Raw genomic sequence first — 13,833 nt, 5'->3', positions numbered from 1 at the left:
AAACGAAAATGATACATTTCATTGTGCTTTGCGATTACCTAAGGATAGAAATATGCATGGGGGCGCTGAAAGGGGCTTCCTTTTGTACTATATAAATGCTTGTAAATGAGTAATAAAATTAAGGTCTTATGAGTGCTAAAGTTAAGAGTGCTATTTTTCTAGTATTAAAATCAAGTCAACAAATTGTTACCAAATGTTTACCATCCTATAAAAGAAAAGGTTTAGTCGTCCACCTTTAGACATCAGTTTAGAGAGAGGAGACCTCAATTATGACGTTGACTTCAGGCCAGGATTCGCCTAAGTGACTTAAGTGCCTTGCATTCATCCAACAATAATTGTAACTGACCTTGGATATTATTCAAGTAACTACAAATAGATCCAGGCTGTGGGGAGATACAGAGGTGGATTTAGCATAATATTTAATTTTTATTTCTTTATACTAGCTTGAGGAATAACTCATTTTAAGTAATAAATCAGTGTTACTAAGATGTATATGTAAACTAGACATATTTATTTGAGGCATCATTTTTCACTGAGTTGTATTATTATTCAAAGGTGCTTCAGAATCCTTTAAGGCCAAAATGTTGTGGCTCCTAAAATTTTACCTTTACAGGAGTCCATCTATCTCCCCATTCTTAGTCACTGAGTAGTTATTGTTTTATAAACAAATAGTTAAGAACATGAATTTTACTAACTACGTAAAAGAACATTTTAGTGAATACTTTAGTATCTGTTTCTAAAGTCTAACTTCTTCAACTTATGGAATCTTGCTACAAGTATTAAATTCACACCAATAGATTTTTATATAATTAGTGCTTTACTTCAGAAATTGATGGAGTGCTTTATTTTTTGGAATCCTGTAGAATGAGGGTCAGCAAAATTTTATCTAAACGACTAATAAATATTTGAGGCTTTGTGGGACAAGAAACAAAGTTGAGGATATTATGTAGGTACTTCTGTAACAAGAGAGAAAACAGATATCCACACTTTTTGTTATATAGGTCTATGAGTGAGTGCAGTGGAATTTATTTATGGACACTGAAACACGAATTGCATATAATTTTCATGTGTTATGAAATATTACTCATCTTGTACTTTTTTTCAACCATTTAAAAAGGTAGAGAATAACAAATGCTGGAGAGGGTGTGGAAAAAAAGGGAACCCTCCTACACTGTTGGTGGGAATGTAAACTGGTACAACCGCTATGGAGAACAGTATGGACGTTCCTCAAAAAACTACAAAATAGTTTCTATATGATCCATCAATCCCACTCCTGGGCATATATCCAGACAAAACTATAATTTGGCAAGATACATGCACCCCTATGTTCATAGCAGCATTACTTACAATAGCCAAGACATAGAAACAACCTAAATGTCCATCAATGGATGAATGGATAAAGATGTGGTATATGTATACAATGGAATATTACTCAACCATAAAAAAGAATGAATTAATGCCATTTGCAGCAACATGGATGGACCTAGAGATTATCATACTGAGTGAAGTAAGTCAGAAAGAGAAAGACAAATACCATATGATATCACTTATATGTGGAATCCAAAATGTGACACAAATGAACTTATCTACAAAACAGAGACAGACTCACAGACATAGAGAACAGACTTGTGGTTGCCGGGTGGGGAGGGATGGGGGGGTTGAACTGGGAGTTTGGGACTAGCAGATGCAAACTAATACGTATAGAATGCATAAACAACGAGGTCCTATTGTATAGCACAGGGAACTATAATATCCTATGATAAACCATAATGGAAAAGAATATGAAAAAGTAGTAGTATATATATATATATATATATATATATACACACACACACACACACACACACACACATATATACTGAATCACTTTGCTGTACACCAGAAACTAACACAACATTGTATATCAGCTATACTTCAAATAAAATTTGAAAAAATAAAATAAAATAAAAATGTAGAAACCACTCTTACCATTCTGGCCATACAAAAACAGGGCAGGCTGGATTTGGTTCAGGAGCTGTGGTTTTCCAACCGTTACCCTAGAACACGAGCTCTTAAACAGTAAGTCGTCCATAACCCCACACCAGGGGTGAGTTTCATGAGGTCCTTGAACTTCTTGAGATCACATGCAGTTTACGCACATATGAATTTTTCCGTGGACAGGGTTTACAGCTCTCATCAGACTCTCAGAGAAGTTCAGGACTCGAAAAAGATTAGGTGCCACTGTTCTAGAGGCAATTCACCAAATTTTAGAAAGCATTTCCTAAGGCCCTGATAGTTCCTAGGTACTGTGCAAGTAACTGGTAGCTCACGGGAATTCCTACCCTAGCAGCTAATACTGCAAGAGACATTGAGGGTAAATAATTGTCTAGGTGATCTTTTTATTCATATAGTCAGTTGTCGCCATCATTCTTGTTGGTTTTATAAGTCGCAGAGAAAGATGAAAATCCATACCCCCTGTTCTAGGAGGAAAAGTTTTCTCATATTTTCAAATATTTAAGAAATAATTTAGGTTTGAGTGAATATCTGAAACATATTTAAGTGCCCAGACCATTCAGGCTGTAAATAGAAATCAGATTCAACCTGTTAGGTACCTTTTTCTTTAAAATTAAGATTACCCCACTAATTGGTTCATGTTAGCTCAACTGACATCAAAGGCTGCAATACAGGTATAGGAAGGATTAAAGTTGCTTATTAAAATTGAATGTGTGAACTTGCAGGCTGCCTGATATAACAGGTGGCTGTTAACTAAACTGAAAAAAGTTGAATGTTCAAATTCATGCAAATGGAGTAGTTACCCTGGGGCAGAGGTGGTGGTGAGAAACAGAAATGTCCATTTGAAAATAAATAAGAAACTCAGGAGTTTCCTCCCTGTGCCCGAGGGTTGGGAATAAAAACACCTGCTTCTTCTCAATAAACAGAGTTATAGAATGAAGTTTATACCAAGGAGGAAAATGGTTATAAAATCTACAATACTAACTTTAAAACCTAAACATGGCACAGTATAACCTTACAAACCCTAAACTTTTTCAGCAAGTCCCTTGCACTATTTATATAGACTTTTAATTTTCAGCTTGTTTTCATACAATTGGAACATATAACAAACCTAAGAGGATTAAAACATATTCTAAAGAAAGCAGAAGTTAACCAGGAAATTTCTCCCCAAAAAGGAAGGAAAAAATACAGAAGTTCAGAGCTATTATAAATAGGAAGCATTGCTTACATGTACATTATTCTTAAATATTATTAATTGATTGGTTATTTATTAGTGATTAATGATTTTTAATCTGGAAAATTCACTCACCTGCAAGTTTTCCTTTTAATTCAATAGTTTTTAAAAAATGTAATAATGGCTCTTCTTGGTTCTGTGACAAGCAAAAGCAACAGAGCAAAAGACAAAAGCAAGGAGAATAGGATGGTAAAAATTTTATTATGAAAGTCAGAGAGGAAAAAGAAGTAAAACAAAGAGTACTATTGTGTGGTTCAAATATAGAGTTTTTACCATTCGAGATTCTTGCTAATTTTGAGACAACCATGAACCATCGAGTTGATAAAGTCTGCCTTATCTCATTATATAAAATAATATCACATCAGCTAATTCCTGGATCTTCATATCTCATTCCATGAGAAGTATGACACGTCCCTATACCCTGTTACATCACAGCGCTAGTTAGGCTGGGTCAGCCCTTGGCTTTTGTCCTCAAACCTTAAAGCACCTCCCTGACTGCCCCCGTCATCTTTCCTGCCACCTGGTGTCACCCCTTTCCTCTTAAAGCTCTTGGCCACCATGCCTTCTCTACTTAACCCTGGTGAGTCTTGCCAGTTTGGGGAGGAGGGGGCATGCTCTTTCTGCCCTTCCTAATTTGCCAGTTAGCTAATGATAAACTCATTTAAGGTAGAGTGCTAATGGGGAAGTCCTTCCTTCCAAGCTGAATGTGGTTTATAACAGGGGTTTCACGGAGAAGGCTGTGCTATTGAAAGTTTCAAGTCCGACTAGGGAGTGGCGTCATGAATATAGATCGCCCCTCACTTCATACTCCATAGACTTCTATTCTACCTGCATTTAGAGCTGTTCCTATTAATGTGATTTAGCAGAAGGTGTGGGCATAGCTTGGCAGTGCAACAGATTATTTTTTTAGTGAAAGAGATAAAAAGAAAGCAAGAGAGAACAATGCTATTAGTAATACATGAGACATCACCAGTTGCATGACAATGCGCTACCTACCTTATAAAGTCACTATTAGAAATGTACTATATTTAACCATGATTTGTTATTCATTCATTAAAATGTTTACATTTATTTTTAAATTATGTCATTGATTATATCAGTCAATCGGTCATTCACTATATATTGGGTACTATAGGGGAGACAAGAGAACTATCAAAGAAATTACGACCACATTGAGAAGAAAAGACACCCACATAGGGAACAAACTGGAAAACAGCACAGTAAAGTGATAAATTATGTGGTTACAGATAATAAAGGCAGTACATATATGAAACTCTTTGAGATCAGGACTACCTAGAGGAGTGGGATTAGGGAGGGTGGGAGGGAGGCACAAGAGGGAGGGGATATGGGGATATATGTATGTGTATAGCTGATTCACTTTGTTATACAGCAGAAACTAACACAACAATGTAAAGCAATTATACTCCAATAAAGATGTCAAAAAAAAAAGAAAAAGCAAACATTTGACTAAAAGTTTTCAATAATTTCAATTTAGATTAAGTGGGAATTAATAACAAAACTGTGTATCATCTAGAGTGAAGTGTTTATAAGTAGGCTGTGTTACCATACATTATATGTATTTGTCAGTTCAGAATTTATTTTCAATTAGCCTAAATTAGTTTTTTGTTGTCTCCATGAAGGTTGAGTATTTATGGAGATTAACATTTTTTGTGATGTTTACAATAAGATTTGAGTCAAATAAAATAACCTGTTAATAAAAAAAAAAATAGAAAAGCCAGTAAGATTCCTTTGCATTTCCAAGACTTTTCTTTACAAGTTATACTCTAGTGTATGTACCTTATAATCCTTTTATCTCTTCCTGCCTAATAGGGATTCTCGTAGCATTTTTAGGGCCCCCTTTTAAACTGTGCACATCATCTGATCCCTTAGATAAAGACAAGGCTAGGCAAGTCAGATTCATTTGTAAAATAAGACCTCTAAAAAAAATGACCGTACTAATTTCATTTTAGGTAGACAGCAAGAAATTCTTACAGCTCTCACTTTTCAGAATCTACCCCTTTCTTCCTCCCTTCTTGCTTGCTTCCTTCCTTCTTGCTTTCTTCCTTAATTGATAGTGGGCCAAGAAGCAAGTGTTTGGTTAGGGCAGTTGGGAACCATGGTAGGACCAGCAGCTTTGGAGCCAAGCAGTACTGCGAGGAAGGGGAAGGGAAGGAGGAGGGTGGGATGAAGGGGGAGAACCTGAAGTCTGTGTGCAAAGGCCATGCTTGGTGTGAGGAGATGAGGCAGATTGCCCACGTATATGATATCGTTGGTGCTATGGTTTTTAGGTAAAAATGGAAGTGCTAGAGAAAACACATTTGGAACAGACTCCATCAGTGGGATTTAATTTACTTAACTCATGACTGTTATAATTATGTGGCTTGGCGTATCAGCTTACCAATAAATTTGTTACTCAAAGAGATTTGTGGTTTTAAAAGGAACTCCTCCTATATGGGAATTAGTATGAGACTAAAAATAAAGCAGAAAATACAACGGTAACTTTTGATATGACTTGAGCTTTTTGAAAGAATGCTTCCTTGTGTAATAATAGGAATAATCTATTGACCTCTAACACCTTTTTTTCTCTTTTAAACATACAGAATTCTTTTCCTGTGACTCCATCCCTGGCACCTAATCCTGCCATGGCTTTCAATCCCTACTTACCTCATCCTGGGATGGGCCTGGTCCATGCCGAACTTTTACCAAATGCGCCTGTGCTGATTTCTGGAAACCCGCCTCTCCCACTGCCAGGACCTCCTGGTCCAAAACCGATGCGTACAGATAAACTGGAGGTATTTGTGTAGAAATATATAAATCCCTATAGGGTAGATATTAACCTTATGCATAAACATTCTTAGAGCCCAATGTTCTGAATGCTTTAGATGAGTACATCTTAATTTGTTTTTTTAAATTTTATTTATTTATTTATTTATTTATGGCTGTGTTGGGTCTTCGTTTCTGTGCGAGGGCTTTCTCTAGTTGCAGCAAGTGGGGCCACTCTTCATCGCGGTGCGCGGGCCTCTCATTATCGCAGCCTCTCTTGTTGCGGAGCACGGGCTCCAGATGCGCAGGCTCAGTAATTGTGGCTCACGGGCCTAGTTGCTCCGCGGCATGTGGGATCTTCCCAGACCAGGGCTCGAACCCGTGTCCCCTGCACTGGCAGGCAGACTCTCAACCACTGTGCCACCAGAGAAGCCCCCATCTGAATTTTAAGCTTATGGAATATAATCTCAGAGAAATGTTAGACATTTTATTACTGCAATTTTACCCTGTTAAGAAGTGCACGGTTGTATAGTAGGTCAAACAATGTCTTAGTGTACCCAGCTACAGACTGTGCATCTCCTTTGCTATGGCATAGAAAGTCTGGTGGGAATGCTCCTTTTAGCCAGACTCCAGCTTTGCAGAATGGGATTACTGTATTCGTTGATGAGTCTCTACTTGCTAGAATAATCAAAAAGTCAGCTTCATTGGCATCTCCTTAAATGCCTTGCCAAGTATTGAACTGGAATCTGTGCATGTCCTTTAGTCATGGTCCACAAGTCTGCTTGTAAAAAGCACATTGCAGGACTTCCCTGGTGGCGCAGTGGTTAAGAATCTGCCTGCCAATGCAGGGGACACGGTTCAAGCCCTGGTCCAGGAAGATCCCACGTGCCGCGGAGCAACTAAGCCTGTGCACCACAACTACTGAGCCTGCACTCTAGAGCCCACGAGCCACAACTACTGAGCCTGTGTGCCACAACTACTGAAGCCCACGCACCTAGAGCCCGTGCTCCGTAACAAGAGAAGCCACTGCAATGAGAAGCCCACGCACCGCAACGAAGAGTAGCCCCCGCTTGCCGCAACTAGAGAAAGCCCCCGCGCAGCAACGAAGACCCAACGCCGCCAAAAATAAATAAATTAATTTAAAAAAAGGAAAGCACATTGCTGTGTGATAAAGACACATCTTGGAGCTTAACAAAATAACCCCCTCTTGCAAACTTAGCTAATTACACTTTAGGCTGTGTATCAAGTGGAGGATTAAAAACTGGTTTTCAACAATACTTGCATTTCAATGTAAGGAAAGCAGACAAACTTTTCCTTTGGGAAGATTGGATTTTTTCTTCCTCGGAATAGGAATTTTGTTTAGGTTTACATCTCATAGTGAATATGGCTCGACATTATCCTTCAGCTTTTAAAAGTTTTCCTAAATAGATGACAAAGGAATGTATACTGTTGCTCTTATACGTTCACAAAATAAATAAAAGCTAATCACCTTCCAAGCATCAATGTGATTTTTTTTTTCTTTAAGGTTTGCCGTGAATTTCAGCGTGGAAATTGTACCCGTGGTGAGAGCGATTGCCGCTATGCTCACCCTACAGATGTTTCCGTGATTGACGCAAGTGATAATACCGTGACCATCTGCATGGATTATATCAAAGGTCGATGCTCCCGGGAGAAATGCAAGTACTTTCATCCTCCTCCGCACTTGCAAGCCAAACTCAGGGCAGCTCATCACCAGATGAACCATTCAGCTGCCACTGCGATGGTAAGAACAGGCCAGGACTTGTCGACTGTTTGGGGATAAATGATTCATATATCCCTCAATTTATCTAATATCCTGGAACCATGATCTTGGATAGTCATGAGGGGACCTTAAAATGAATTGCCCAGGTTATAAGCTGGAAAAGAGAGAACCTATTTATTCTAGTTCACTAAAATTTTCTAAAGATAACTATTTTAAATCTTTCCTAATGATTTTAACTTACTGTGCTTTTTCTCCCATTTTTTAAGAAAGAGTAAATGATACAACTTAAACAGTAAATTATTTTGGAGTGGTTTTTATCGCCTAACTAACCTTAATATCATAAAAAGGCAGGAAGTTGCCTTTCTGCCCCGTGAGCCACCTAGATGGGCACTTTGCTGGTAACATCCTTAATGCCTTTCACAAACAGAGGACTTGGAGGATGGGGTGGAAAATAGGTTCTAATTTCCCAAAGGTTAATGATTTCAAGTCAGCAGCCAGCCAAGGCTGGGGGGAAATTTCTACATGGTTGGAGAAGAGGTGTGGCTATTGAGTTGCCCTAGTAAGTAAATTTGGGGGAAAAGTTAGTCCTAGTTAACCATGAAAAGGTAGGAGGTAGGAAAATATTTGCATAACACTATAGTGTGATAGGTTAAAAAATAGGAATTATGATTTCTTATGCTTGTCACAGCTGTCAATTATTTTGATAGGCTGTGGGCTATTCATTTCTTTTATAGTCTGGGCCTTTCCTCATGTAATAGGGTATAAGCCCAATAAGGGACAAAACCCTGAGGAAACCTCATTTTTCCCGGCTGTGGAAAAAAAATCACCTCCATGACCCTGAAGCCCATGACAGAGACCTTTCCTTTTCATAAGAGAGATACATTTATTTTCAGACATCCCTATTTGTTGAGAAGGTTTTCCTCATACTAAGTTAAAATCTATCTTGTTGTAACTGGAACTTACACTTAGTTTATTGCAAAACATGTCAATCCCTATTTCATAGGAGCCTGATTCTCATGTCTTTTCTCTAAGCCAAATACCCCAAATTTGGACTTGTTCTCTTTCTTAGTACCCCTGCTCTCTCAGAACTGAACCCAATACTTTGTGAAAGAGCTGAGTACCAAAATAGAACAAACTTATTTTCTGCCTTGATCTGGACAGCAGAATTTGTTACTGAATGTTAAAAAAGACTTCACCAAATATTTTTTGTCTTAAATTCTTTTGAATGAGGGAATTTTAAGCTATGAAAATAGGAAGGTATCCAGAATATTCAATGCAGAATTGAAGCCTCCAATTGTTAGATTATTTCTGTTGGTGGCAGAGAGTTCAGAAACAACATACCCTATTGTAAAGGAGAGGAATACAGTTGGCCCCCTAAAAATAAAGGTTCTCATGTGCATGGGATGTACAAGGAATGCCACGTCTGTGCCACGGTGTACCTACCTGCCCAATGCTCAGTCATGGGGCCTGCGTATGTATGTGCCTATTTCTGATGATTTTGGTGTGTTTGGTAGAATGCATATAAGTCAGCCCCAAATTTCCATGTAGAGAGTTAAACATACTATATATAGTAAGGTCTTCAACTGGTACTTTTGAACGTCAATATAGAATTCCTTTCTGAGTGACTGATCAGAGCGGCGTCTTAAAGGTAAAGTAACACTGGCCCATAGGAATTTGTTTGAGGTAAGATTAAACAGAGGAGGCTGCATGAAGAAATTTAAGCTTTCTACATTTTAAGGATTCGGAGTTGAAATGCTTTGTGAAGCAGAGATTTTTACCCTGTTCGTGTTCATGTGCACAGCTTGGGTTGACTTTACTGAAAGCAGCTTGTATGCATTTAAAAGGAAAGACTCGAAGGGGTGATATTTATTTCCCAAATGAAAATAGAAGATACCATTAGGGCCTTCTTATCCGTAGGAATAAGGAGGTCATGGCATGCCCCTTTTCGGCTCGTGGAAGGCTAGATACTCAACGTAAGTGTGCCCGTCTCCTTAAGAATTTGGAGCATACCCAATCGTTGTTGCCGGGACAAGTTTTTAAAGTACTGCGCAATTTGCTGAGGAAAAAATGTAAAGTAATGTCAAATTTCTCCAATGAATCTGATCCAGGGGGAGCTTTTTTGACTCTATATTTTAAGCAGAGTGGGATTTTGAAAGAATTGTAGACATGGAAGGAGGATTTTAAAACGCTAAGAGCTTTCAGAATTAAACCTTACAACAAAGCAAACAATACGTATCAAAATGCACAGCAAGTCTCTATAAATGAGAATTGCGTACATTTTGCTAACTATCTGTGGTATCTGGGTGAGGTGGTGGGGGCAGATTAATTCATTTGCTTTTGCCTTACATGTTAGTTGGGAAATATACAGTTATAGGGTTTGGACCTGAAATCCTTGTATAAATTGAATTTTGGATTTTGGAGCTTTAGACTCTGATCTACTGACATCTGTTTTTTCACCTACATACCATTTATCTCCTAGATTTATATTGGAATTTTAACTGGCAAAAATTTCTTTCCTGCTATATCTGTTGCTTCTGCTAATCTCATTTTAATAGGTTGGTAGATGAGCATCCTTTAGATGTTAATTTTAAATGATTATTTGCTGTCAACAGCATCCTGTCACATCCAGCCCACATGATGAGGTCCTTTTCAGCTTCATTAATTTGTCTAAATTAGTGAAGTTGAAAAGCTTCTTTTCCCCCCCTGTATGTTTATTTTCTGTTTTGGACTGAGTATGTACTCATATAGTCAATGGCTTCATCTCTGAAGTTGGTTACCTTGCTCAATGGCGACCCTTGCAAAGGGTTCCCAGGCCAGACCTTATCTAACTGCTGCTTGCTTGGTTTGAGTATGTATTTTACTTTCCTTAATACTATTTATTAATCCATCCTTCCCTCACAGGCCCTGCAGCCTGGTGCATTTCAACTGATACCAAAGAGATCGGCACTTGAAAAGACCAGTGGTGCCACCCCGGTCTTTAATCCCCGTGTTTTCCACTGCCAGCAGGCTCTGACTAACCTGCAACTCCCACAGCCGGCATTTATCCCTGCAGGTGAGAACGGGGCTCTGGGCACCATGAGTTGCTTGATGTTGCGAATGAATATAGGGCCCACCAGCTTCCAAAGAGCATTTATGTGAGAACGGTCAACAGGTATTGTGGTTAGAAATAAAACAAGGCAGTTATGCTCAATCTGTTTGTATATGGAACAAACTGTTTTCCTATGATTCCTGAGAATTAATGGTTTTGAAATCAAACTAGGAAACACTGTCAACATTTTTCTTTGGAGCATTTCCTAATTTTTGCTTCTCATGTTTGATTCACTTGTTTCAGTCTCAAACTAATTCCTTGATTCTTAGGTATCACTTTCAAAGACAATGGTCTGCCCTCAAAAAAAAAAAGTTTCCAAGCTTCAGCATTGCAAAAACAGGTAGCCCATATATCTTTGATATGCCAAAGATAGTTATAATAAAACTACCCTTACATTTATAATACAGTATAGTATGTATATAAAACAGGTAGTTTTAGCCTCTAACTCTTAAACCAGTTAATATAAAATATATAGCAGTTTATCACATTTTCCTGACACTTTGTGGCATATTTTATTACCTCCTACATTCAACTATATTTAATAGCATAACAGTTTTGCACTAAATTGAAAAGACAAATTTAAGCCATAATTTTTTCAAATAAATATCATAGGGGGCTTCCCTGGTGGCGCAGTGGTTAGGAATCCACCTGCTAGTGCAGGGGACACGGGTTCGAGCCCTGGTCCGGGAAGATCCCACATGCCGCTGGTTGATTCGTAGCTGAAATTATTTCCATGACCAGATATGGGCTCAAACCAGCATTCATGTAGGCCCAGAAGCAGAAGAGCTGAAGTCAAACAAATATCATATATGAGGGGAATTACTTCTCTTCCAGTGGTTCAGTACTTTAAGAACAAGCATATAGTCTCTTAGGAATAAGTTGAAAATACTAACCCCCGGGAGTACGGTAGATTTTTTTTTTTCTGTCAGAATCATAAATGCCCCAGTTTGGAAACTGTTAAATGAAAGTTACATGCTTTAAAAATTAATTTAGAAACCTTGTTAATTATAAACAATACTAAGCACATAGTATTGTATGCCTGGACTTGAAGAAACCCATTGGTTAACTGATACATTGATCAGTTAATTAATTTTGAAAGAAGCCATAAAAATCCAGTCTTTTGTCTAGTTAACTAACCACAATAGTTCTTCATGATATCATTTAAAAACACAATGTTTAGACTTGTTGGGCTGGATTTGGCTAATTTAAAATCTAGATTTACAAGCAAAAACGTCAGAAGAATCCCTTTCCCCTTAATTAATAGCAAAAGAAAAACTTGTCAGGCTGAGAGCCCCCTCTTGATGAAAAGCCTGTTTGCCATATGTTCACAGTCAAGTCCTTGGTTGCGAGGTGGAGAAAGCAATGATAACAGATTAGTGCCCTAAGTAGAACTTATAGGCACCAGCTGCCAGATCCTGGTGCATATTTTGAAAGTTGTGTGTATAATAAATTAAAATTCTCCCTTTCACAATAAAAATCCCTTAGGATGTATTCGTCCAGAATAAATATGTAATTTAAGTGAGCTAATGCCTTTAAAGAAAAATTAATGTTCATTTTTATACCTAAGAATCCAAGAATTACTTTGATTACCTGGGTTTGGGATCTTAAGCTGTAATTGTGAGCATGGGAGATTACTGTATATGCACGTGCTGGTTCATTAATATTGCTAAGAATATCTTTCTAGTTAGAAATTATTCCTATCAGTAAAGCTTTAATAATGAAATATCTCTTTTCTTTACTTTTCACGCTTTTCTGCATGGTGTACAGGGCCAATACTGTGCATGGTACCCGCTTCAAGTATTGGTAGGTTTTGCACAAAAATTCTCAACTTTTTACAGTCTGAAAAAAAGTGTTTTTCTGTTGTGACTATGAAAGAGACAAGCAACTGGATGATGTGGCTGGACATTTTCTGAGTATTGAAGGTTTGATATGGCGCTGTCTGTTACATGTCTTTGGGGAATCACAACAGTCCTACACTCTCACAGTTGGTTGCCACTGTGGTCAAATACCGACCCTGCCATTTCTGTATTTTCACCCTAAAAATAGTAGCTGAAATATTTTGAAACATTTCCTTATCTAGCCAGAATGGGCAGTTTTATTCTTAGCTTTACATCTGTTACTAAGAAACTGTGAAGTATTTAAAATATTTTAAATGTGTAATTTGTAAAGTACAACACAACAATTCCTCCAAAAAATAAGTTATCCATAAGATCAAAATCATTCAATACTCAGATGTTGCAAAAGAGCAAAGCTAGAGCATTCTGTAGTGTTTTGTGATGATTTCTATAGTGTTCTAGGATGAAGTGCCATCTGCACTAGAGAATCATTTCAAAATGACTCTTTGGGGGTATGTGATTTTTAATAACCAGCTGCACACAGATCCTTTAATTAGCCACCTATCCAATATGGTAGCCATCTCGAAACCATTTTGTACATCACTAACACTGAAGAAGACAAGGAAAGTGACTTGTTTCCCTCTCAGAACTCCTAGGGAGTTCACAGCTCCTATAGTCTCCACGGGCACCAGGAACAGACCAGGAGAAAATAGCTCTGTTCCATACAGGGAGGAATTATCCCACCTCACCCCACCATCTCATATCAATCCGGTTCCTTTTATCCTTTTTGAGAGTTCGCAACAGCTTGACCTCCATCCCATTGGTCAACCAGAGTGGATGCAGAGCCCAAAGGGGACTAACAGGTTTATCAAGATAAAACAAAAAAGTCAAAATGACAACTACTAACAGAAGCATCATATGCATATGATTAGAAGAACATACTTCTGCAAGTTCGTGAAGTGTGTCTCCGTCTTCCCATTTTGTGACTCTGCTCCCTCGTCCGTTCACCTAAGAGCTCAGTGTAGGAATGCAAACTGCATGCTCCAGTGGTGCTGCTTCCTGCACAGTTGTTGTGCCCCCAAAGGGAAAACAAGAGTGTTTTTAGAATTGGCATGTGCTACAATAAGGGATGTTGATAGGTAATGGATAACTAGAGATGAGCAGGAGAGATAACTACAGA

General features: G+C 38.1%; 1 protein-coding gene across 11 annotated transcripts in view; it reads left to right on the top strand.

The window, feature by feature from the left end:
- The window catches only part of MBNL3 (muscleblind like splicing regulator 3), a 113,060-nt gene that overhangs the window by 87,629 nt on the left and 11,598 nt on the right, over positions 1-13,833 (top strand). For 10 of the 11 annotated variants that reach the window (XM_057538385.1, XM_057538387.1, XM_007174528.2 and 7 more), the window contains 4 exons: positions 5,827-6,018; positions 7,515-7,751; positions 10,632-10,782; positions 12,586-12,621. In XM_057538385.1, the coding sequence (XP_057394368.1) occupies positions 5,827-6,018; positions 7,515-7,751; positions 10,632-10,782; positions 12,586-12,621 (616 nt within the window). The remainder of the gene's footprint in view (positions 1-5,826; positions 6,019-7,514; positions 7,752-10,631; positions 10,783-12,585; positions 12,622-13,833) is intronic. The other variant, XR_009006695.1, reaches the window with a different exon arrangement.

The sequence above is a fragment of the Balaenoptera acutorostrata genome, chromosome X (genome assembly GCF_949987535.1).
Source record: "Balaenoptera acutorostrata chromosome X, mBalAcu1.1, whole genome shotgun sequence".
Taxonomy (NCBI): domain Eukaryota; kingdom Metazoa; phylum Chordata; class Mammalia; order Artiodactyla; family Balaenopteridae; genus Balaenoptera; species Balaenoptera acutorostrata.
This window is presented reverse-complemented; position numbering and strand designations above follow the sequence as displayed.